This window comes from Drosophila serrata, unplaced genomic scaffold (assembly GCF_035046125.1).
Source record: "Drosophila serrata isolate PLE 108 unplaced genomic scaffold, ASM3504612v1 contig_34, whole genome shotgun sequence".
NCBI lineage: Eukaryota > Metazoa > Arthropoda > Insecta > Diptera > Drosophilidae > Drosophila > Drosophila serrata.
In genome coordinates, this window is record NW_028256932.1 from 358,421 (window position 1) to 382,718 (window position 24,298).

At 36.7% G+C, this 24,298-nt stretch overlaps 2 protein-coding genes across 6 annotated transcripts in view; one reads left to right on the forward strand and one right to left on the reverse strand.

Annotated features, from left to right (window-relative positions):
• Nipped-A (Transcription-associated protein Nipped-A) overlaps nt 1–24,298 on the reverse strand; it is a 321,958-nt gene that overhangs the window by 96,448 nt on the left and 201,212 nt on the right. For all 5 annotated transcript variants that reach the window (XM_086834335.1, XM_086834337.1, XM_086834345.1 and 2 more), the window contains one exon: nt 20,564–20,859. In XM_086834335.1, coding sequence (XP_086690461.1) covers nt 20,564–20,859 — 296 coding nt within the window. The remainder of the gene's footprint in view (nt 1–20,563; nt 20,860–24,298) is intronic.
• On the forward strand, nt 23,684–24,212 carry LOC147645012 (uncharacterized). Its single transcript, XM_086834460.1, has 2 exons — nt 23,684–23,873; nt 23,983–24,212. Exons 1-2 carry the CDS (start codon nt 23,684–23,686, stop codon nt 24,210–24,212), a joined length of 420 nt encoding a protein of 139 aa, XP_086690586.1.

Below are 24,298 nucleotides of genomic sequence, written 5' to 3' on the forward strand. Positions count from 1 at the left end.
AGCCCCTAAATACTAAATCATCTCCATATCAGACCCCGGCCTCGACCTTAACAAAGTCACCCTATTGCTCGTAAAAAATAAAATTGAATTTGCTGTGGCGGCGAAATTGATGAATGCAAGAAATTCCGCAATGAATCGCGGTTTGTCAAAACAAAAATAAGCACACAGGCTTTGAAACTAAAGCAGCTCAAACCGGTCCCAACCTAATGGTCGCCGTAATGATCCACAGTTCTCTTAACTCCACCAAAGGACTAATTTATTCTAATGACATTAGAGGAGTTGAAGAAAGCTTAATTGGTAAAGAACTAGCGACCCAACATGTCCCCGACGCACAGTGGATCCAATCTAAAATCTAGCAGAATAAAAGTATATTTTTTAAATATAAATACTGCGTTTAGTTTTGATTTTATTTAATTGGTAACACTCCGCAAACATCAAAAAAGCTTTTGAATGAGTTTTTCAGCGCATCTCTGACCGGCTGCGAGCTTTGAAACTTAACTTATTTGCGGCACGTGTCTACACAAAGATTTGAGGTTATTTTTGATTCGTTTGAAATTATCAAAACAAGTGATATATTTAAGAATATTGCTATAAATAACTTTTGTTTCCCTTAATATAAGGTATGTATGTTCGTGGCCCGTCTTTTCATGTGTAGCTTAAAAATGTGTTATTTGTAAATTGACTTAGCAAGAATTGTTTTTAAGCGTTTACTGTCTTCATTGGACTGTAATTAACTTTATTCAATCGTATTCAAGCTAATTTTAGTATTTATGTAAAGTGTGAGTTTTTGTGATGTGCAAATGTCCAAAATGATAACCAACTACGTCCAACTCTTAAGCTTATTGCACTTTTTAGGTGAAATGTCAGTCCCGAAGCGCGTTCTGTTTTGCAGGTGGCTTAGCGAAAATGTCGCATCAAGGAAATTGTTGGTGCTAAATGAATATGTATTTGGCACAATTTTGAAGAACATAAACATATCTGATATGCCGCTCATTTTATATCATTTCACGTCAACATCAGATATTGGTAGGCCTAAAAAGTATTTTGGTGATTTGTGCCCCAAGGCGCAGATCAAACAAGTGTCTACTCTTATGAAACAAGCAACTTGTAATGGTGGCTACAAGCTCCAGTTTGTATAAATCTGGAATGCGAACGGCTTCAAAAATTGTTGCCACACTTAATACAGATGAGAGTGCTGGACAACAAATAAAGAAGTCATTGGACCCACTAGTGAAATTACCTGTTCCCTTCTCACCTGATGAAGCGCTTGCACTGTATGTAGATGTTGGGCACACAAAACATACATACCAGCTAACGCGAATAAGTGCCAAGGAGAGGAATGCAGATATATACCCCAACTACCATAGGTTGCAAAAAGCAAAGATTATGTGTTACCCAGACGGACTAAAAGTAACCGATTATTCTGCTGAAAAACCTCTACAGAATTTAGTAGACCATACGGTAAGCCGTATCATAAATTCGCACTCGCAGGTTGTTGAAAATCATGTTGCAGGGGAAAATAATAACAGAAGTTTGACTGCAATTTACAAATGGGGCTGCGATGGAAGCAGTGGCCACGCGACCTATCGCCAAAAGTTTCAAGATGGTGAAACAAGTATGGTCGATCAGCATTTATTTACTGTTTGCCTTGTACCATTACAAGTTCAGCTTGGTTCGACAATATTGTGGAAGAACACGCGACCTTCATCAACCCGTTATTGTCGTCCTATAAAACTCATTTGTCAGAAAGAGACAAGTGAATTAATAACTTTGGAGACTGCCAATGTTAAAAGCCAAATAACGTCGATCAAGCCAACACTGACAAGCTCATTACCATACTTCATGAATTTCATCTGACGATGGTGGATGGTAAAACATTTGGTGTTCTGGCAGAAGCATCCACACAGTCATGTGAAATTTGTAGAGCAGTACCAAAAGACATGAACAATTTGGATTTGGTGAAGCGTTACCCGGTTGACTCAGATCTATTAAAATATGGATTATCTATTCTTCATGAGTGGATTAGATTCTTTGAATGTGTTTTACATTTATCATACAGACTTTCCATTAAAAAATGGCAAGTTCGCGGCACAGATAAGCCAGAGGTGGAAGCTAGAAAATTAAAAATACAGTCCGAACTAAGGAAAGAAATAGGCATTTTAGTGGACATACCAATGGCTGGTAGTGGCAACACAAACAATGGTAATACGGCTAGACGATTTTTCAGTCAACCTGATTTGGTATCACGCATCAGAGGATGCGAGGCACTCATTTATAATTTTAGTGTCATTTTACGTGAATTAACTTGTGGCTATGAAATCAATATCGATGCATTTAGTTCATATGCCATGAAATCAGCTGAAATGTTTGTCGAATTGTATCCATGGTTTTATATGCCATCATCTGTCCATAAGATTTTAATTCATGGTGCAGACATCATAAAGCATGTGGGTCTTCCTATTGGCATGATGTCTGAAGAAGCCCTGGAAGCCAGGAATAAGGATTTCCGGAATATACGGGAGAATCATTCGAAAGAATAATAGATCTAATACAATGATAGATGTTATGCACGCATTACTCGTGTCTTCTGATCCACTAATAACATCATTGTCTAAAATGTCAACAAATTCGGTTAAATCTATTAAATTTGATAAAGTTGTTGCTGGTCTTCTAATAAATTTCAGATTCCGAATAATAGTAGCGAATAACATATAGAAAACAAACTCATTAGTTAAAATGTAAATTAAAAAATAAAACACTTAAAAATTAAAAAAAAATGTTAACATTTATATTGTTGAAAATGGTTTTTTAACATTTGTATGGGAGGTATGAGAAATACCTAACGTAGGACATTGAAATTTGGAGAATATACGTAAAATGAATTAAAAACTGTAAATACTAAGTTTCATTAAAATATTAATTTACTAAAGTTATTAATTTAATTCTGCTACCAGAGCTATTGGTATACTTTGAAACTCTCTAAACCATCGTTATAAACAAACTCGACAAAAAAAAAACAATCACCCACATGGATTGCCCAAAATCGTATTATAATACTTGTTCACGGCAAAAGGGAGCTTATTTTCGAGAGTTAATCTGATCCCGCTACCAGCCTAGAAATGTCCCATAGGCTCTCTCTCCTTTTTCTATCAGTCCAAAGAGCCTATTCGTCATGCGCGGTATTCCGCATTTGCTGCGCGCCATGCATTGCTCACTATGTGAGTAATAAAAACGCACAGGAGTTTAAAGATTGTTTCCGAGCTTTCGAGTCTATCACATAGGTCTATTATATGGACGATCTTATAGATATTAATACCGACCACTCAAAGGCCAACGTAGTAACATAAAAGTGCGAGACATCCACGCTAAGGGAGGTTTCACCAAAATAAATTTGATCTTGCAGTGTATTATTTTTCTGGTTGCAGACGTCTATACATGGCTGTGGCAACCTTCGTTCTATACATTCTGAAAGTACCCCGAAACCATAAATTAAGCAAATTTGTGGCTATATTAATAGGCGAGATATAAGGTGTATTTTGCTGAAATCACCGCTCTCAAACATAACTTAGCCGTTGACATGTCAAGCTTGTTAATTTCCCTGAATGTTAAACTGAACGAAAAAGACATTCTACGCGATCAGGAAAAGAAAGATAATATAAATGCTTACAACGCCATCGTTTTACCAAAGAAGTCTTATATCAGATTTTTAATAACGAAAGATTACCACAAACAATCACATTATATGATGCGCAAGTCACCGGTAAATTGCATTCGTCAGAACACTTTTTTATTAAAATCGGTATAAATTACTTTTTGGGATTATGTTTGTTTCGATCAATTGAACTTTAAAATAGTGGAATGCTGTCTAACATTGATTTGTCCACTCAAATTTAAAATTTTTAAGCAGTGTCCTCTTTCCAGTATAATATTGACATTGTTTATTCCATTATTACATACATTTAAATTCCTTCCCGTTTGCGATCGAAAAGAGATTCTGGCGCGACTACCATAAAGAGGAGTTGGCAGACATTTTAAAGAAGGGATTCAGAGACTACTACTTGGGACTGCTTCTGGCAACTTTTGTGACGTGAGTAGTCGAAAAATTTGTTTTCACAAATCGTCTGTAGTAATTGTAAAATTCAACGAATCTCCTATCGTTGTCTGCGTCCGTTCGAACTAAATATTTTTCTATGAAATTATATTTCTTAACGTCTGGTAAATTAATTTTGACCGTATACTTGTGAAATTTGAGGTTGTGCTTCCTACAGATATTTTATGTGTATATAATTTTTATACCTTTGCTGGGTATTATAATTTTAATCAGAAGTTTGTAATGCAGTGAAGAAAACATTTCTGACTATACACAGTACATATATAAGCATCAACAGCCGAGTCTGTTTATCTGTCCGTCCGTTTCTACGCAAACTAGTCTCTCAGTTTTGAAGGCTTCTGAATGAAACTTTGCCGTTAGTCTTCTATGTACTTTCACTCGTTTATATGTCTAAACGGACTGGATCGGACGACTATATTATATAGCTGCGATAAGAACGATTCTTGCAACTGAGTACAAACTCAAGTGTAAAGCAAACCAGGTAAACTACCAACGGTACTAGACAAAGTAGTTAAGATGGGGGACCTCCCGATCGCGGCCCATCGAGTGCTGCAACAACGGGACAACTCCTGACATCCGAAGCCCCTAAATACTAAATCATCTCCATATCAGACCCCGGCCTCGACCTTAACAAAGTCACCCTATTGCTCGTAAAAAATAAAATTGAATTTGCTGTGGCGGCGAAATTGATGAATGCAAGAAATTCCGCAATGAATCGCGGTTTGTCAAAACAAAAATAAGCACACAGGCTTTGAAACTAAAGCAGCTCAAACCGGTCCCAACCTAATGGTCGCCGTAATGATCCACAGTTCTCTTAACTCCACCAAAGGACTAATTTATTCTAATGACATTAGAGGAGTTGAAGAAAGCTTAATTGGTAAAGAACTAGCGACCCAACATGTCCCCGACGCACAGTGGATCCAATCTAAAATCTAGCAGAATAAAAGTATATTTTTTAAATATAAATACTGCGTTTAGTTTTGATTTTATTTAATTGGTAACACTCCGCAAACATCAAAAAAGCTTTTGAATGAGTTTTTCAGCGCATCTCTGACCGGCTGCGAGCTTTGAAACTTAACTTATTTGCGGCACGTGTCTACACAAAGATTTGAGGTTATTTTTGATTCGTTTGAAATTATCAAAACAAGTGATATATTTAAGAATATTGCTATAAATAACTTTTGTTTCCCTTAATATAAAGTATGTATGTTCGTGGCCCGTCTTTTCATGTGTAGCTTAAAAATGTGTTATTTGTAAATTGACTTAGCAAGAATTGTTTTTAAGCGTTTACTGTCTTCATTGGACTGTAATTAACTTTATTCAATCGTATTCAAGCTAATTTTAGTATTTATGTAAAGTGTGAGTTTTTGTGATGTGCAAATGTCCAAAATAATAACCAACTACGTCCAACTCTTAAGCTTATTGCACTTTTTAGGTGAAATGTCAGTCCCGAAGCGCGTTCTGTTTTGCAGGTGGCTTAGCGAAAATGTCGCATCAAGGAAATTGTTGGTGCTAAATGAATATGTATTTGGCACAATTTTGAAGAACATAAACATATCTGATATGCCGCTCATTTTATATCATTTCACGTCAACATCAGATATTGGTAGGCCTAAAAAGTATTTTGGTGATTTGTGCCCCAAGGCGCAGATCAAACAAGTGTCTACTCTTATGAAACAAGCAACTTGTAATGGTGGCTACAAGCTCCAGTTTGTATAAATCTGGAATGCGAACGGCTTCAAAAATTGTTGCCACACTTAATACAGATGAGAGTGCTGGACAACAAATAAAGAAGTCATTGGACCCACTAGTGAAATTACCTGTTCCCTTCTCACCTGATGAAGCGCTTGCACTGTATGTAGATGTTGGGCACACAAAACATACATACCAGCTAACGCGAATAAGTGCCAAGGAGAGGAATGCAGATATATACCCCAACTACCATAGGTTGCAAAAAGCAAAGATTATGTGTTACCCAGACGGACTAAAAGTAACCGATTATTCTGCTGAAAAACCTCTACAGAATTTAGTAGACCATACGGTAAGCCGTATCATAAATTCGCACTCGCAGGTTGTTGAAAATCATGTTGCAGGGGAAAATAATAACAGAAGTTTGACTGCAATTTACAAATGGGGCTGCGATGGAAGCAGTGGCCACGCGACCTATCGCCAAAAGTTTCAAGATGGTGAAACAAGTATGGTCGATCAGCATTTATTTACTGTTTGCCTTGTACCATTACAAGTTCAGCTTGGTTCGACAATATTGTGGAAGAACACGCGACCTTCATCAACCCGTTATTGTCGTCCTATAAAACTCATTTGTCAGAAAGAGACAAGTGAATTAATAACTTTGGAGACTGCCAATGTTAAAAGCCAAATAACGTCGATCAAGCCAACACTGACAAGCTCATTACCATACTTCATGAATTTCATCTGACGATGGTGGATGGTAAAACATTTGGTGTTCTGGCAGAAGCATCCACACAGTCATGTGAAATTTGTAGAGCAGTACCAAAAGACATGAACAATTTGGATTTGGTGAAGCGTTACCCGGTTGACTCAGATCTATTAAAATATGGATTATCTATTCTTCATGAGTGGATTAGATTCTTTGAATGTGTTTTACATTTATCATACAGACTTTCCATTAAAAAATGGCAAGTTCGCGGCACAGATAAGCCAGAGGTGGAAGCTAGAAAATTAAAAATACAGTCCGAACTAAGGAAAGAAATAGGCATTTTAGTGGACATACCAATGGCTGATAGTGGCAACACAAACAATGGTAATACGGCTAGACGATTTTTCAGTCAACCTGATTTGGTATCACGCATCAGAGGATGCGAGGCACTCATTTATAATTTTAGTGTCATTTTACGTGAATTAACTTGTGGCTATGAAATCAATATCGATGCATTTAGTTCATATGCCATGAAATCAGCTGAAATGTTTGTCGAATTGTATCCATGGTTTTATATGCCATCATCTGTCCATAAGATTTTAATTCATGGTGCAGACATCATAAAGCATGTGGGTCTTCCTATTGGCATGATGTCTGAAGAAGCCCTGGAAGCCAGGAATAAGGATTTCCGGAATATACGGGAGAATCATTCGAAAGAATAATAGATCTAATACAATGATAGATGTTATGCACGCATTACTCGTGTCTTCTGATCCACTAATAACATCATTGTCTAAAATGTCAACAAATTCGGTAAAATCTATTAAATTTGATAAAGTTGTTGCTGGTCTTCTAATAAATTTCAGATTCCGAATAATAGTAGCGAATAACATATAGAAAACAAACTCATTAGTTAAAATGTAAATTAAAAAATAAAACACTTAAAAATTAAAAAAAAATGTTAACATTTATATTGTTGAAAATGGTTTTTTAACATTTGTATGGGAGGTATGAGAAATACCTAACGTAGGACATTGAAATTTGGAGAATATACGTAAAATGAATTAAAAACTGTAAATACTAAGTTTCATTAAAATATTAATTTACTAAAGTTATTAATTTAATTCTGCTAGCAGAGCTATTGGACCCACTGTGCGATGTCCGAAAAATACTAAAAAGACACATAACTGCGGATTCGAACAACACCTAGACCCCACTACCAACGAAAAATGCACAAGACTCCAGAAATGCACAAACTGCAACGAAAACAACAACAAACTAGTCCACACAACCGCACCAGTAGTTCAGTATTTCTTACACAAGAGGAACTCCACGCCATAAAAACAACACGCAAACAAACAACACGCGACAAAAAATATCCCATGCAATCCTTATAGCGCACACATCAGACAAAACAACACATTCATACTCATCAATCGCCAAGACTCAAAATCTCCAACAAGTTAGCATTACAGCGGGACCTTATGTACACCTCAAAGGACCCGAACCGAACAACTTCGAAGTATCTTCCTCCAGACCACCACCTACATCTTACGCTTAGCTCCATCCTAGCTCCAGCAACAAAACAATCAATAACAACTCACCTCCAACAACCACTAAATCCCAAAATAAATCCATTGAAATCCTTCCACTTAACACATCTAAACGAATCATTGCCTTGATGGAAAAGATGTTTAAAAATAACCAAAAACACCTCATACGCATCAAGCGAATCAGGGAAAATGAAAACCCTACTAACAAAACACATGTTTTATAACTAAAAACAATGCAATGGTATATCAAAGTTTATGGAAAGAACGACTCAGAATAACAAATCCCTATTAAAAAATATCAGTCCCAAATCATAGTTCTTTAAGGAACCCATCTTAACAACATAATTTCCCTACCAATACCCATACTTCTCCCTATACTGCAGTAATAGCACCAAAGCATTCTGTGAAGCAGCACTTCTGGTACATAACTCCATAAAACTACAGCGGAGACATTGAACCCACTGGGGTAACTATTAACTCTAAAACAAAATGAGAGCTCATATCAAAGTACATTTCTCGCTCCAAGCAATTCAATCTTAAGAACTTAGAAAATATTCTAACCCCGTCTCCCACCTTTACTATTTTATTTGGAGACTTCAGCTGGCGCTCCTCTAGAGGAAAGATAATCACCAAATTCTTTGACAAAACCAATTAAATGCTATTAAACGACAAGTCCCCTACACACTATACTATACAAAACACATTACTTATATCGATCTCTATCTTGACTCAGCCAACATTTCCCAAGAGATCTCTTGGAGAGACCTTCTTTCTCGCCCTTTAGAAATCACATCTCCAAACAATCCTTACGCACACAAATCAGTAGCAAAATTATCAAAGAAGCAAGCTTCCATTAAAAAACCTGATCCAATCTGCCCACCTTTCAATGCCACAGAACACCACCTTCTCCCTTCCTCATACTGTTCCCTGGTGGAACAAAAACTTTGCCCCTTCTAAAAAACAACAAAAAACCTTTAATAGAGAACCCTTAAAAACGTTATGAACAAAGAAAAATAAAATACAAAAAAGCTAACGCCATGTTTAGAAGGTCTAAAAGGGAAGCCAAAGAAATCTCCATCGATAAATGGACCTCCAACATCCATTCAAATTCTGACCCAGCAAAAATGTAGGCAATCACCCCACAAAGCCCATTCATAGCATATAGAACCCCACAACACAAACAAGAACAATAGACCCACCAGAAATAGGCAACACACCGGCCTATGGTCAAAAGAGGCAAAAGAGGCAAACTTTTGCTCCGAATAAACTCCAGCCAATACTTGCAATAATAATATTCAGCAAAACTCCAACTAACAATTTTCTAATCGAAACAAAACAGACGCAAGCTTCTTACAGGCAAGCTCGCAACTAAACTGGTACACTCCACAATAGGCAAACTATCCAAATCCTCAAAAAAAATATATATACCCCAGCACAATAGATGAAATCATAGACTTCTGAAAAACATTATCCCTCCCACACTTCCTAGCCAGAAACCCTCCATCCAAAAAATACAAGCCATATATAACCCTAAAACCCACAAATACATCCCTATCCCATTACAACAAAAACACTACACTACACTACACTACTGCCAATTACTCTACACAAGCGGCAAAAATGCCAACGATATAGTGGGTTACAGTGTAGCCAGTGATACAAACATAGTCAAATCTGGACTTCTACATCAGTACTCCTTCGTCCTGTAAATCAAATCCATAACCATCGATAAAGCTGTGAAAATCTGCTTAGTAAGACCTGGCAATATGCTTTGACTCCCCGTCCTCTATAAAATACATTACCAACACCAACAATTATTCCTATTACCCCACTACAATTAGAATTAATCACCAAACTCTTCCCAAAAATAAAACTTATTTGGATCCCGAGCCACATCGGTATAAAAGGTAATGAGAAAGCGGACACAACAGCAATGGAAAAGCAGAACACCCATTTACATTCATTGATAACTACAACACCAAAGACATCACACCACACCTCAACAAACATTATTCTGAGAAACTGAAAAGACTGCAGAGACAAACTATCCATTTCCATCTCTCTAAACTGGGGTGTTTCTAACTTCTTATTCAAAACGACAAACAGCAAACAATAAGTAAAGGGCTTCGTCTAGGACACACAAGCCAAAAACGCCCCTTCTGCAACAACTCACCGATAGACATCCAGCACATTCTAACAGACTGCACTGCACTTTCCCAACAAAGAAGAATATCCTTTCCCACGAATCCTTTCTAGCAGATCCAACGACAGCAAACTCAAACAAAATCTTCTCCTTCCTTCACAAAACCAACTTGATACATACAATTTAGTCAATTAGGTCAATTTATAAATATGTAAGCACCTAAGCAACATGTAAATATCTATAAATAACCAGACTAGCGGTAAGCCACAGCAGCTAATGCTCTTAAACTATAAGTTAGCTTTTAGTTTTAAACCAACTTTTAGCTTATTCAAAAAATTAAATAAATATTTACTGCCCACACCTATTCAAACTTACACTGCGACTCCAATACACTGAAGAAGCTACTCTGAAAACAACACATCCAAAACATGTCGACGTTATACAGTAAACTCCATCGGAAAAACACTGGAGCATCTTAATGTTTCTCTGATCCTCTTTTAGCACAGCTGCTGGATCTCATTTAGGTACGTTTCCAGGCAACCTTTCGGAGAGATTGAATGCAATTCGGGTGAAGTTAAGCAGAAGGTCGAGTGCACCGAGAGGTCGCGGATATGGGAGCATTGAGGCAGAGGGTGGAAACCGTTATCTCGAAGGCGATAACTTAAGATCACTATTAAACCAGCTAGGCTTCTCACATGACTCCACGCGTCGAGTTCGGGACATTTTTCACGTTCGTAAGTCGTAGAAAATTAATGTTGACCCGGTAATCATTATTCGAATGGAAATCGTGGGGGAGAAAAAATACAAACTCCAAAGTGTAGCTTTTACTCGTCCGATGCAAAGGGAGTAAGTGCATACATTGCATCGAACAAATTGATGAGCTGTCTTTCTCTCTCTGTTGCATTGCATCTTTAATGGACGTTGTTGCACTACGGTAAGTATATACAATGGCCCATATGAAACCAGGCACGTGCCTGTTGGGTTAAGTCTTAGTAGGCGCGAAAGGAAAAAATAGAAAAGAGGACGAGGAAAATAACTACTGTCGTGCTGCCAAATTGCTTGCCTGCATGTCTACTAAGTGGATTACAATTAAAGTTTTTAGTTTTGAAAGGCTATCTACGTTAGAGATTAATGCATACAAGTCATTATAATTTGCACACAATACTCTAAAACCTTCATGCAATTCAAAAGAGGTTCTACAGTGGAGTAACACTAAAGGAATATAGGATCTAATATTTCTTCTTGGTACATGGAAATTGAGCTGACTCAACAAGTCAGCACTTTGCACGTCAACATAAATGAGGTTATAGATGAAGGTAATGCCAAGCATAGATCTACGGTTTGCTAAGGATGTTAAGTTAATTAGGGGAGTCTATTAGTGTAAGAATGTAATCTTGTGTTTGCATCATAATTAAAACCGCGTGGAGCGAAAATTAAAAAGTTCCTCTGAGCCGACTGGATGCGTTTACTATGGACGCCGTACTGATGGCTCCAATCGCCATATTCATAGTCTAAATAGGACGAATTAAAGAATTATATAAGAATTTTGGAACAGAGGGGTCATTGAATTCCTTCGACCACCGTTTAACAAATTCAAGCACACCCCTGGCTCAAAAAACATATGTTAAACTAAAAAATACTTATTGAAAGAAAAAAAATTATTTACGAATGACGGAGATATAGCCAGTCAAAAATTTTTTTTAGGGAATGGTCGTATGGTGTACATGCTGCACACCACATTTGTTATCTGACGAAATTTGTTTTAAAAATTTATAACTTAAAAAAAAAATCATTTCGAAAAAATCTTGTCATGCCATAGAGGACGTTATAGAAAAGCTGTGTAAAAGAAGAGAATCGGTCCGGCAGTTTTAGAGAAATCATGTACACCGTTTTAAAAAACGTAGTTTTGAGAAAAACGCAAAAAAATTTAAAGAAAGTATTCTAAGCTATACCGGCAGTAAGAATATTGGCATCAAGATTAAGTAAAAAAAAAAGTAAAAATTAAATTTTAAAATGAGTAAAAATTGGCTAAAAACAAAAACTCCCACTGCCCGCTTTTTTATTTAATTAAATAATTTACGGCAATCACAACCTCGTGCAGGAGCTAAAAATTTGTAGATTGATCTCTTTAGTTGGTAGCCTAACTATCATAATTTCGGAGGGTGATTCGGCGATGATTGATGCTGACAACATAGCAACAACAATAAGGTAATACCTGCTTGCATTTCATTCACCTATAGATATTATATTTACAGTTTTACATTCACAGTTTTGCATTTTCCTCTATATCTAACAATCGATTGTATGGCAGCTATATGATATAGTCGTAAATTCTAGATTAATATAAAAGGGCTAAATCTAAAATTTGAAGAAAATCTGTTAAAAACTGAAAAAGTTATATATTTTTTTGTAAAAATTGTCCGATTGTTCCTATGACAGCTATATGATATATTAGTCCGATCCAGGCGGTTCTGACTTAAATACGAGTAAGAGAATATAAAAGACTAAGTGCAGTTTCATTCAGATAGCTTCAAACTGAGAGACCAGTTTGCGTAGAAACGGACAGACGAACAGACGAACATGACTAGATCGACTCGGGTATTAATGCTGATCAAGAATATATATTATAATTATATTGTGTCATGTGACTTTTTCATTGCGGTGCAAACTTCTGACTGATAATACCCGTGCAAGGGTATAATGATCAGAATTTTTGGTACATAATTCTATCTCCCTCTCCCAAAAAGCCTCAGCGCAGACTTTGAAGCCATTACTATAAACTGCAAAACAAAAATAGATCTCATATCGCATATTTCACTCTCCAAAGAATTCAAACTAAAAAATTTAGAAAATGCTTTGACCCCATCCTATTCTACTATTGTACTAGGAGACTTCAACAGCTGGCACCCATATTGGGGTTTGTCTCCAGCAGACTCTAACGGTAACACAAACGCCAAATTCATAGACAGAACCGATTACACCATCCTAACGACAAGTCTCCTACACACTATACAACGCAAAATATAATTACTCATATAGACCTCTCTCTTGCCACAGCGAACATATCTCCAAAGATTTTTTGGGAAGGTCCTGGAAGATCTTTATGGATGTAAACACTTCCCAATTTTTATCTCAATATTTTCAAAACTCTTTGTCCCCATCTTTCATATCCAAACCCTTGTCACTTAAATAAAAAATTTAGATACAATCGCTACTTTGCAAAGGCCTTCGATTAAATTATTATCCACCCTCTCATTCACCAATCGAAGAATAGAAACTTGTTTCCCGCATTGTTAATAACGTATGGAACTTCATGTCAAACCGGAAAATCATTGTAAAATACGGCAAATCTCTCTCCTACAGCTTTTGACTCGAGAATGGAGTCCAGGAAAATTCCCTCATATCAGTAATCTTCTTACTAATCGCCTATAAATATCTTCCCTCCAGGAGAATTCCCTTATACCAGTAATCCGCTTTCTAATCGCCTACAATTATCTTCCTTCCAGGAAAATTCCCTTATATCAGTAATCCTCTTCCTAATCGCTTATAATTATCTTCCTTCCAAAAGAAGTTAAATTTACAGCCTACGCAGCCGACTATCATTTGATAATACAACATAACCGAAGGAACAACCTCCAAGTCAAATTTCTAACTCTTTTCCAACAAATCGAGGAATGGTTAGGAATAGGAGAATAGAAGAAATGTCATTTACTGCATTTATGGTGGAAAAGAAGTTGTATCCCAACTACCGACAACACAAAATAATAAACCAAAAATGCAAGAACTCCAGAACTCTCAATATTATAAAACACCTCTCCACTAAAAAAAATACGACTGAAATTAAACTTTTCTCATAGAAATTGCCAAGTCCATCCTTACCTCCAAAATAAAATACTGCCTACCCATCTAGGCAAAAGCTCCAACCAACATCTTAAAACGACTTAAGGCCTTCCAAAACTTTGAAATAAAAGCAGCTCTCAGGGCCTTTGAACCAATCCCATCCAACAAATATTCTTTTAGAATAAAAAAAAATATTAATAGAAATCAGATGCAAACTCTAAACAGGCAAACTTGTAATACTCTCCCACGAATTTCCGATAGATGAGCTAGCCACAAGCACAAAAACAAAGCACAGATACTCCAGCACAATAGACAAAATTATTCACTCCTGAAAAACTGTATCCCTCCCATGCTCTTTCACCAAGAATTACCTAACCAAAAAACGCAACCCAGAAACCATTCTAAAAGAGTCCTAATTTACTACCAACTCTTACATGAGTTGCGGTTGCTTCCATTCCAATTATCATCTGTTGTCTGTTTTCAAAACGGTTCGGACAACAGTAGGCCGCCTTGCAACAAATAAAGAACGACAGTAACAAAGTATTGTTATATAATAATTATCAAAACATATTTCTTCATGTAAAAAATAAAATATGCATTTATGAAAACTAGCACAAGTTTGATATTTTTCTCTTTATTATATTGTTTAACCAGTTTACTTCCCGGGATGCACAGCAATTGGAGATGAATCTAGGAGAATCCACTGGAATATAGAATCCCGTGAGGGATAAAAGCACCGGGACTAGATGGAATACTCCAAGCTACAGGTGATCAACCATGTGAGAACCAAGGATTTTTATCAACACGCTAGAAAAGCTGTTGAACCTATACAGCAGTAACGATGTAGGTAGACTACAGTCAAACAACCGTGCTTACACAAAAGAGATATTACTGGGTACGGCACTACCTTCGTTACAGACAACCATTGCGGAGAAGAAAACTGTAAACATGGCCGATTATGCGGACAACATAAGGATAATTATCATGCAAATCTGTCCATTCACCCTTATCTTGATTACGGAATTAACACTCAGGGAGATATGTGAGTGGACGGACAATGTAGAACTCAAAATAAACGCGGACAAGACGGACCTCATTCTCCTCACTAAAAGATACAAAGTACCGCTATGGATCCCCTCAAAAATCAATACAACCAGGCTGACCCCGAAAACACAAGTCAAATACCTCAGTGTGCTTCTTGTTCCTCTTGGATACGGAAGGATATAAAAAAGATTTAGATGGTTTGGCCACTTGATTTCTATAGAAAGAATATTAGCTTTGTAGAGTATATTCTGTAATTGTGCCGATCGGTTTTAATTTGTTCAGTAAGCTGTGGGGTTCATTTATAGACGTTGATGCACCATGGTTATTACAATTAAGTGCTCCGTATGCACGTGCCTCTTTGGGTTAGCTGTTAGAAGAAGCGATAAAAAATACAGAATATAATACGACGAAATTAAATACCTGCGGGCTGCCACATTGTTTGCTTGCATGTTTACTAAGTGGGTGAGTATTAAAGTTTTTAGTTTATGAACATAGCATAGCATAGGGAAATAGATAAAGACCCAAGGAGGGCAAAATGTATAGTTAGTAATTAGATTAGCGTTAAGAATAGTAGTAAGAATAGCAGTAAGGACAGGAGTAGAAGTAGTTAAAGTAACACCCATATCGAATTCGACACACACGGCGGAGCCACACACACTCGGCACAACGCAGTTGGCGGCAAATGAGATCGAAGGCGAAAGATGGCACGGAGGCACCAAGCAATATTGCCTAGTCTGCACACGAGCCTAATTCTGCAGGGACTCCATTAATGCGGCATATCTGGTTACTTCACCCTCCTGATAGCCGACTACTTCAAGGACCGAGTTCTGACGTACACATCAGGTGCACCACGTGACAGGAGGTGTACCTCAGGACTCTGTTCTCGGGCCAATCCTGTGGAACTTAATGTACGGCGGGATTTTGCGGCTTCCGCAGCACTGTTTCTGCACTGTGTCGGAGGAGGCTGCACTGGTGGTATCGTCAGCAATTCCAATAGAAATCAGATGCAAACTCTAAACAGGCAAACTTGTTAGAATGCTACTACTCTCCTACGACTTTCCGATAGGTGAGCTAGGCACAAGCATAAAAATAAAGTACAGATACTCCAGCACAATAGGGAAAAATTATTCACTCCTAAAAACTGTATCCCTCCCATGCTTTTTCACCAAGAATTACCTAACAAAAAAACGCAACCCAGAAATCATTCTAAAAGACTCCTATTCTCCTACCATATCCGTTCATGGGGCCATGAAAATCTCCCTAGTAAGACCAGGCAAATTTGACAGGCCAGTCTCGTTCTTTTACGTGAGTTGCGGCTGATTCCATTCCAATTATCATATGTTGTCTGTTTTCAAAACGGTCCGAAAACAGTAGGCCGCCATGCAACAAATAAAGAACGACAGTTACAACGTATTGTTATATAATAATTATCAAAACATATTTCTTCATGTAAAAAATAAAATATGCATTTATAAAAACTAACAAGTTTGATATTTTTCTCTTTATTATTATTATTATTATTATATTATTAGATTCACTTCCCAGGATGAACAGCAATTGGAGAAAAGTACCTCCCAACAGATCTAATATTCTCTAGAAGAATCCACTGGAATATAGAATCCCTTGAGGGATAAAGGCAACGGGACTAGATGGAATACTCCATGCTACAGGTGATCTACCATGTAAGAACCAATGATTTTTATCAACACGCTAGCAAACAAAAACCGTGCTTATACAAAAGAGAAATTACTGGGGACGGCACTACCTTCGTTACAAACCACCATTGCGGAGAAGAAAACTGTAAACATGACCGATTATGCGGACAACATAAGGTGCGAGTCTGTCCCTTATCTTGATTACGGAATTAACACTCAGGGAGATATGTGAGTGGACGGACAATGTAGAACTCAAAATCAACGCGGACAAGACGGACCTCATTCTCCTCACTAAATCCTCAACAACGCACCAATGCACCAATGCACCAGAATCTCAACAACTCAAAGGATCGGATCCAACAACCACAAAGTAAATGCCTCAAGACTAGCACCGACATTCTACACTGAACTCTACCTTAGCTCCAGAAATAACTCAACCAATAGACCTCTCACAACCGCTAAATTCCCAACCAATCCCATTAAAACACTTCCTCTAAAATCATATAAGCAAATAATTGTTTCCAAGAAAAAATCCATGGAGCATCAGGCGAAAATGGCCACCTATTAAAAAAAAAAACAGTTCTTATATCTAATCTAAATTATGTTGAAAACAAAAGAGGAATTTGCTTCCTTATATATTTATGGTAAAAAAAAAAACAAGAAAAGAAGCTAGCTTCGGCACGCCGAAGTTTATATACCCTTGCAGAGAGAACTTCGATGACTAGAAATTAATACAATATAAATTAAATATATTTATGTCAAACAACAATGAAAAAATTGCTTTCATTTTATTCATATATACATATATATATATATATATATACATATTATATTTACAGTTTTACATTCACAGATGTGCATTTTTTCTCCATATCTAACGATCGTTCCTATGGGAGCTATAGGATTTTCATAAAATTTTACACAAAATTGTAAAGAAATATAAAATGGCTATATCTCAAGTTCGATGAAATTCTTTTGAAAACTAAAAATGTTAAACTAAATGTTAAAAATGATCAAGAATATATATATTCTTTATATGGTCGGAGGTGCCTCCTTCACTGCGTTGCAAAATTCTGACTTCTGACTTAAATTAGAGTACCCTGCAAGAGTGTAACAATTGGGATATGCCTGCTTTTATTTCATTCACCTATATATAATATATTAACAGTTTTACATTCAAAGTTTTGCAATTTCCTCTATATCTAACGATCGTTTGTATGACAGCTATATGATATAGGCGTCCGAGTTTCATAAAATCAAACTTCTAGAATAAAATAAAAAGGCTATATCTCAAAATTTATTAAATTCTGTTGAAAACTGAAAAAGTTATAATTTTTTTTTTTGGAAAAATTTTCCAATTGTTCCTATGGCGGCTATATGATATAGTCCAGCCGGTTCTGACTTAAATACGAGTAAGAGTATATAGAAGACCCCTGTTACTAAATCCTTATACACTTCTTTAGTTCGTTCTATCTTAGAATATGGATGCTGTGTTTGGAGCCCTCAGTATGGCGTCCATAGTAAACGCATCGAGTCGGTTCAAAAGAACTTTTTACTTTTCGCTCTACGCGGTTTAAATTGGGATGCCAACCAAAGATTACCTTCCTACTCTAATAGACTCCTATTAATAAACTTACCGTCCTTAGCCTATCGTAGAACGATGCTAGGAATAACCTTTATTTTTAACCTTATCCATGGTGATGTGGAAAGTGCTGACTTGTTGAGTCAGCTTAATTTCCACGTACCATGTAAACTACTAGATCCTATATCCCATTAGTGTTGAGCCACTGTAGAGCCTCCTTTGAACTGCATGAACCTTTAAGAGTGTTATGGGCAAATTATAATGATTTGTACACACTAATCTCTAACGTAGAATCCTTTCCCAAATTAAAATCTTTAATACTAACACACTTATTAAACATGTAAGCTAACAACCTGGTAGCACGCCGGTAGTCAATTTCCTTGTATTCTGTCCTATATTTTCCATCGCGCCTACAAACACCTAGTCCAAACAGGCACGTGCCTGGTGTCATACGGGCCACTTGAATGTACTGACCGTAGTGCATCAACGTCAAAAAAAAAAACAAGAAAGGAAGCTAACTTCGGCACGCCGAATTTTATATACCCTTGCAGATAGAACTTCTATGAATAGGAATACAATACAATATAAATTATATATATTTGTGTTAAAAAACAATGAAGTAATACTTGCATTAATTTCATTCGCCTATACATATTATATTTGCAGTTTTACATTCACAAATTTGCATTTTTCCTCCACATCAAACGATCGTTTGTATGGCACCTATATGTATAGTCGTCCGATTTTCATGAAATTTGCCACAAAATTTAAGACTTATATAAAACGGCTATACCTCAAATTTGATGAAAATTAGCTGAAAACTAAAAAAGTTATAAATTTAATTGTATTAATTTCTCGATAGTTCCTATGGGAGCTATATGATATAGTAGTCCGATTTTTATAAAATTTTGTACAAAATTGAGGAGTATAGTAAAATGGCTATATCTCAAATTTGATCCAATTCTATTGAAAACTGAAAAAGTTAAAATTTTTTTTGTAAAAATTTTCCGATCATTCCTATGGCAGCTATATGATATAGTCGTCCGATCCGGCCCGTTCCGACATATATACGAGTGAGAGTATATACAAGGCTAACTAACATTCAGATAGCTTTAAAACTGAGAGACTAGTTTTCGTAGAAACGGACAGACGGACAGACGGACAGACGGACATGGCTAGATCGACTCGGCTGTTGATCCTGATCAAGAATATATATACTTTATATAGTCGGAGGTGCCTCCTTCACTGCGTTGCAAACTTCTGACTGAAATTATAATACCCTGCAAGGGTATAAAAAGACTATATTAAATTTGTATACCCTTGCAGGGTATAATAATTTTAGTCAGAAGTTTGGAAGGCAGTGAAGGAGACTTCTCCGACCTTATAAAGTATATATATTCTTAATTAGCATCAACAGCTAAGTCGATCTAGCCATGTCGGTCCGTCCGTCCGTCCATTTCTAATCTCTCAGTTTTGAAGCTATCTGAATGAAACTTTGCTGTTAGTCTTATATACTCTCACTCGTATATAAGTCGGAAAGGACCGGATCAGACGATTATATCGTATAGCTGCCATAGAAACTATTATTTAATATAGAATAAAATGCCAAACTGTGAATATAAAATTGTAACTGTGAACCAGTAAATATAATAGGTATTGGTGGCTGTAAAGAAAGTATAGAATCTTTTTTTTTATCTCTTGAACTAACGATAGTCCATGAATCGACTGGTTATTTTATGCATCTAGTTTCATATATGTATAATAATTTTTCCATCACCGATATCTAGGCGTTGATTTAGTGAATGAAGTATCTGCATCTTAAGCAAGAGTTGATCTCATCTGCTTATCAGCTATACAGTTTAATAATGCTTCAAAGAAACATTCGCACTGGTTGTCGTCTTCAAGCAAGCCGATTGCAAGACACGGGTTTATTTTAATTTGGATAATGAACTTTTTTTTACAATCATTTCCAACTTCGAAAGATTACTGGGGAAAAATGTAAGGGGTAGATAATTCTTAACACTTTGGGGTATACAAAATGTATAGTAAGATTCTCTGACATACTAAATATACGTACAAAAAATTATAAAAATCGGTCAAGCCCCAGTGCGCACTGAAACTCCCATTCAGTTGATTAGTTGAACCAGTTTTCTTCCTAATGGTTAGTTATTTAAAATACAAACTAATAAAGGAAATCTTCTGTAAAAATATTCGTATTATTTAGCCGTCCTGCTTACCTTCTCTTTTTCAAGTACGACTCCAGTTATAAAATGTTTCATGCATAGATATGCAGTTTCTTGAAGTTCTGTTTTATCATTTTCCAAAACTTTAAAAAGTATATTAATGATTTTTTCTTTATATCCGATATCGCTTATATAATGGCAAGCTGCTAAGGCTCTCAACGCACTAGTCCTTAGTGGTATGAGATTCGTTACGTTTTTATAACAGTCCAGCTTGGCCAATGTCGTATCTTCTGCTTCACTTAATGTAAGTAACTCATGGAAAAATAGTTTGTGGTATGTATTTGTCAAATCTGAAAAATATAAGAGTTTGATCAATTATATTATATTATATTATATTATATTATATTATATTATATTATATTATATTATATTATATTATATTTATATTATATTATATTATATTATATTATATTATATTATATTATATTATTATATAATATATATTAATATTATATTATATTATATTATATTATATTATATTATATTATATTATATTATATTATATTATATTATATTATATTATATTATATTATATTATATTATATTATATTATATTATATTATATTATATTATATTATATTATATTATATTATATTATATTATATTATATTATATTATATTATATTATATTATATTACATTATATAATTTATTAATTCCCACTGATAGAAGTTCTCTCTGCAATGGTATATAAACTTCTGCGTGCCGAAGTAAGCTTCCTTTCTTGTTTTAACATAAATCGCTGGGAACATTCATTCACCTATACATATTTTATTTACAGTTTTACATTCATAGGTTTGCATTTCCGGTCGTATGGGAGCTATATGATATAGTAGTCCGATTTTCACAAAATTGTACACAAAATTGTAGAATAATATAAAATGGCTATATCTTAAATTTTATAAAAATCTGTTGAAATCTGTTATTGCGTCACATGCGTCTGCCGTTCGGCTTGGCGTGTCATAAGACCAGTTTCTCATATAATACAGAGTTACCTGGCGTGATAAGCCAGATTATAGCTTATTTACATAGCTAAGTCACATATATAAGAAATTCTATATTCTATATATTACGAAATAAATATTTACTTTTGTCAAAAAAAAAAAAATACTAAGGTATTCAAAAGTATTTATACAACGACAACGAGCCAAATTTCTTTTAGTTGTTATTCTTGTTGTTGTTGACCTTTTCCCTGAAATTTCTTTGTTGCGTCGATTGATCTATGCAGAAGCGAGCCAAAAAGGAATTCGAAAGTTAACGGTTCATAGAAAAATGCTATAAGTAAAAGAATAGATGCATCTACAGTGTAATATTTACACATAATTTGTTTTCGTCTTAAGTTTAATGCTGAGGTATCGATTAAGGCTTCCAATTGGTTGGAATTGAGTTTATTAAGCTATATCCAAATTAAAAAGTCATTTTCTTTTGCTTTTAATATTGTCCTATGAACCGTATTCTTTTGTTTTCGTCTCCTGATTTTTTCTGAATAAATCAATTTAAGCAATAAAAAAATTTCATGGAAATCGGTCAACAACAACAAGAATAATAACAAAAATTTGTGAATTTGTGTTAATACATTTAACCACCCCAATTTGATAATATTATTCATACATTTTCGTCGTCGGCACTTGTACAGTTTATTTTATATATACCTCGTTGGCAAAAGAAAAAACTAGCTAATGCAATTAGCGAGGCAGTTGGATTTTGCTATAAGATCGGAAAAGAAAAGTTCTGGGAAATCATGCCCAACAATCAGGTACCCTATGCCACAATTCGTCAGCACTCCACTATGTATATACAGTCAGTCACAAAAGTATTCGTTGCAACGGGGGTTATAGAGAAAATGTAAATTTTAAAAAGACTTAAAACAAAAAAATCTGAAAAAAGATAGGAAGCTAAGCTTGGCACTCCGAAGTTTGTATACCCTTGTAGATTGAAATTCGATCACTAGGAATTAATACAATATAAATTTTACATATTTTTGTTAAAAAAGGATGAAGTAATGCATGCTTTCATTTCATTCACCTACACATATTATAATTACAGTTTTATATTCACTAATTCACTATTTACTAAATTCTACAATAAATGTATATATATTTAATGAATTTAACGGTAATACAGGGACGCATGCTCTGTTCGGGGTAATTCAGTGTCTAGCTAAGGCTTCAATTCAATTCCTCTCGCTTAAACGCCGGAGGAAATGAATCACTAGCCATGGTTGAAGGTGCCTGGCGGAAGGCATAAAACGCAAGGGAGTGGTTCCCCGGAAATAAACCCATTTTTTCCGGGGATGCAGAAAGGAGAAGCAACCGGGGCTGGAATGTCAGCCCAAACGTCAGTGGAAGGCGTGACTGCTACCACCGGTGGGCACGGAGGGGAGCAATCCTCTCTGCTTGTCGCCGGCGGTCACACTTCTGATTTGACGGGAGCAGGTCAAGTCAGTTGTAACACTACTACCCAAAATAAGGACAAAAAGAATGCTAAGCCGCACAAGTGCCGTTGTCTATACAGAGTCGGACCTGGAGAGCGTGCAGCTTTCGAAAGAGGAGGAAGAAAGCCTTCTTCGTTCGCCAGAACCAGGCACCAGCTCCCCGCGCAGGGACGGGGCGAAGCGTCAAACGAGGGAAAGAAGGATAAGGCGCAGTATAAAGCTGCTCTTCGCATCCAGAGCAGGCTCCAGACAAAAGCTGCCCTATCCGAAGAGGAGAATAAGGCTAAACTAGGCCGAGAAAAGGATCGAAGAGAGCACGCTGCATTTTGCTAAGCGTCCCAACATGGCATCAACGGGCGGTTTCGCCAACAAGGTGGAGGAGATGCTTGCCACCAAAAAGTGCCATAAAAGACACTCCGGCGAGCAAGCGGCAACGCGTGCCCAAGGAAGCAGGCCCCCCCTTGAAGGCGAATAAACCGAAAGGAAAAAAAATCGCGAAGGCCAGTGAGGTGACCAAACGACACTTGATCGTGGCACTCATTGACAAGAGCGATGAGAACGGCAAGATGACCGAGGCACGGTGGAAGACGGCGCAAGCGCCGCTCGTTGAGTCATGGATTTCAAGTATGGAGGAAGACCCTGTAGCGCCCATGCCCACATTCGATGGTGCTGGGTGGCTAAATGGGGTCGGTACCTAAAGAGGGGGGCCAATGCGCAGTCCTCCAGATTAATAAAAAGGCCGAGAACATCCTGTATCCCAGATACGGGAAGATGGCGTGGGGCATGGGAAGCGTCTACCTGCGCCTACCCTGCCATCCCGGGGATAAGGATGACCACACCCTGAAGGCAGGCGTGGTGGAGAAGGACCTAGGTCTGGAAACCATTGTTGACGCCGCCCAGGAACTAACGTTGGATGAGTCCGAAGAGGAGGAAGATGGTGACCTGATGATTCAACGAGTCAACCTGTTGAGTGGACCCAGTACCCATGTCCGTAAGGGTGCTGCAGCTCAATCTCCGTAAGAGCAAGGTAGCGTCAGCGGAACTCCTAATTGCCATGGAGCAAGGGTCCGCCGATGTAGCTCTAGTCCAGGAGCCATGGATTGCATCAGTCAATACCGTCGCAGGACTAAAATTCTCAAGCTTTAACGCATTCTATCCAGCATCGGTTAGCAGGAAAAGAAACGCCGTACTCTTACGGAAGGGTCTTTAAGCTAACCTTAGGTCTCATTACAGCTCGGACGACCTGACTGTGGTGTTGCAAGAAAGCAAGTAAAAGCGCCTTTTGGTAGCTTCCTG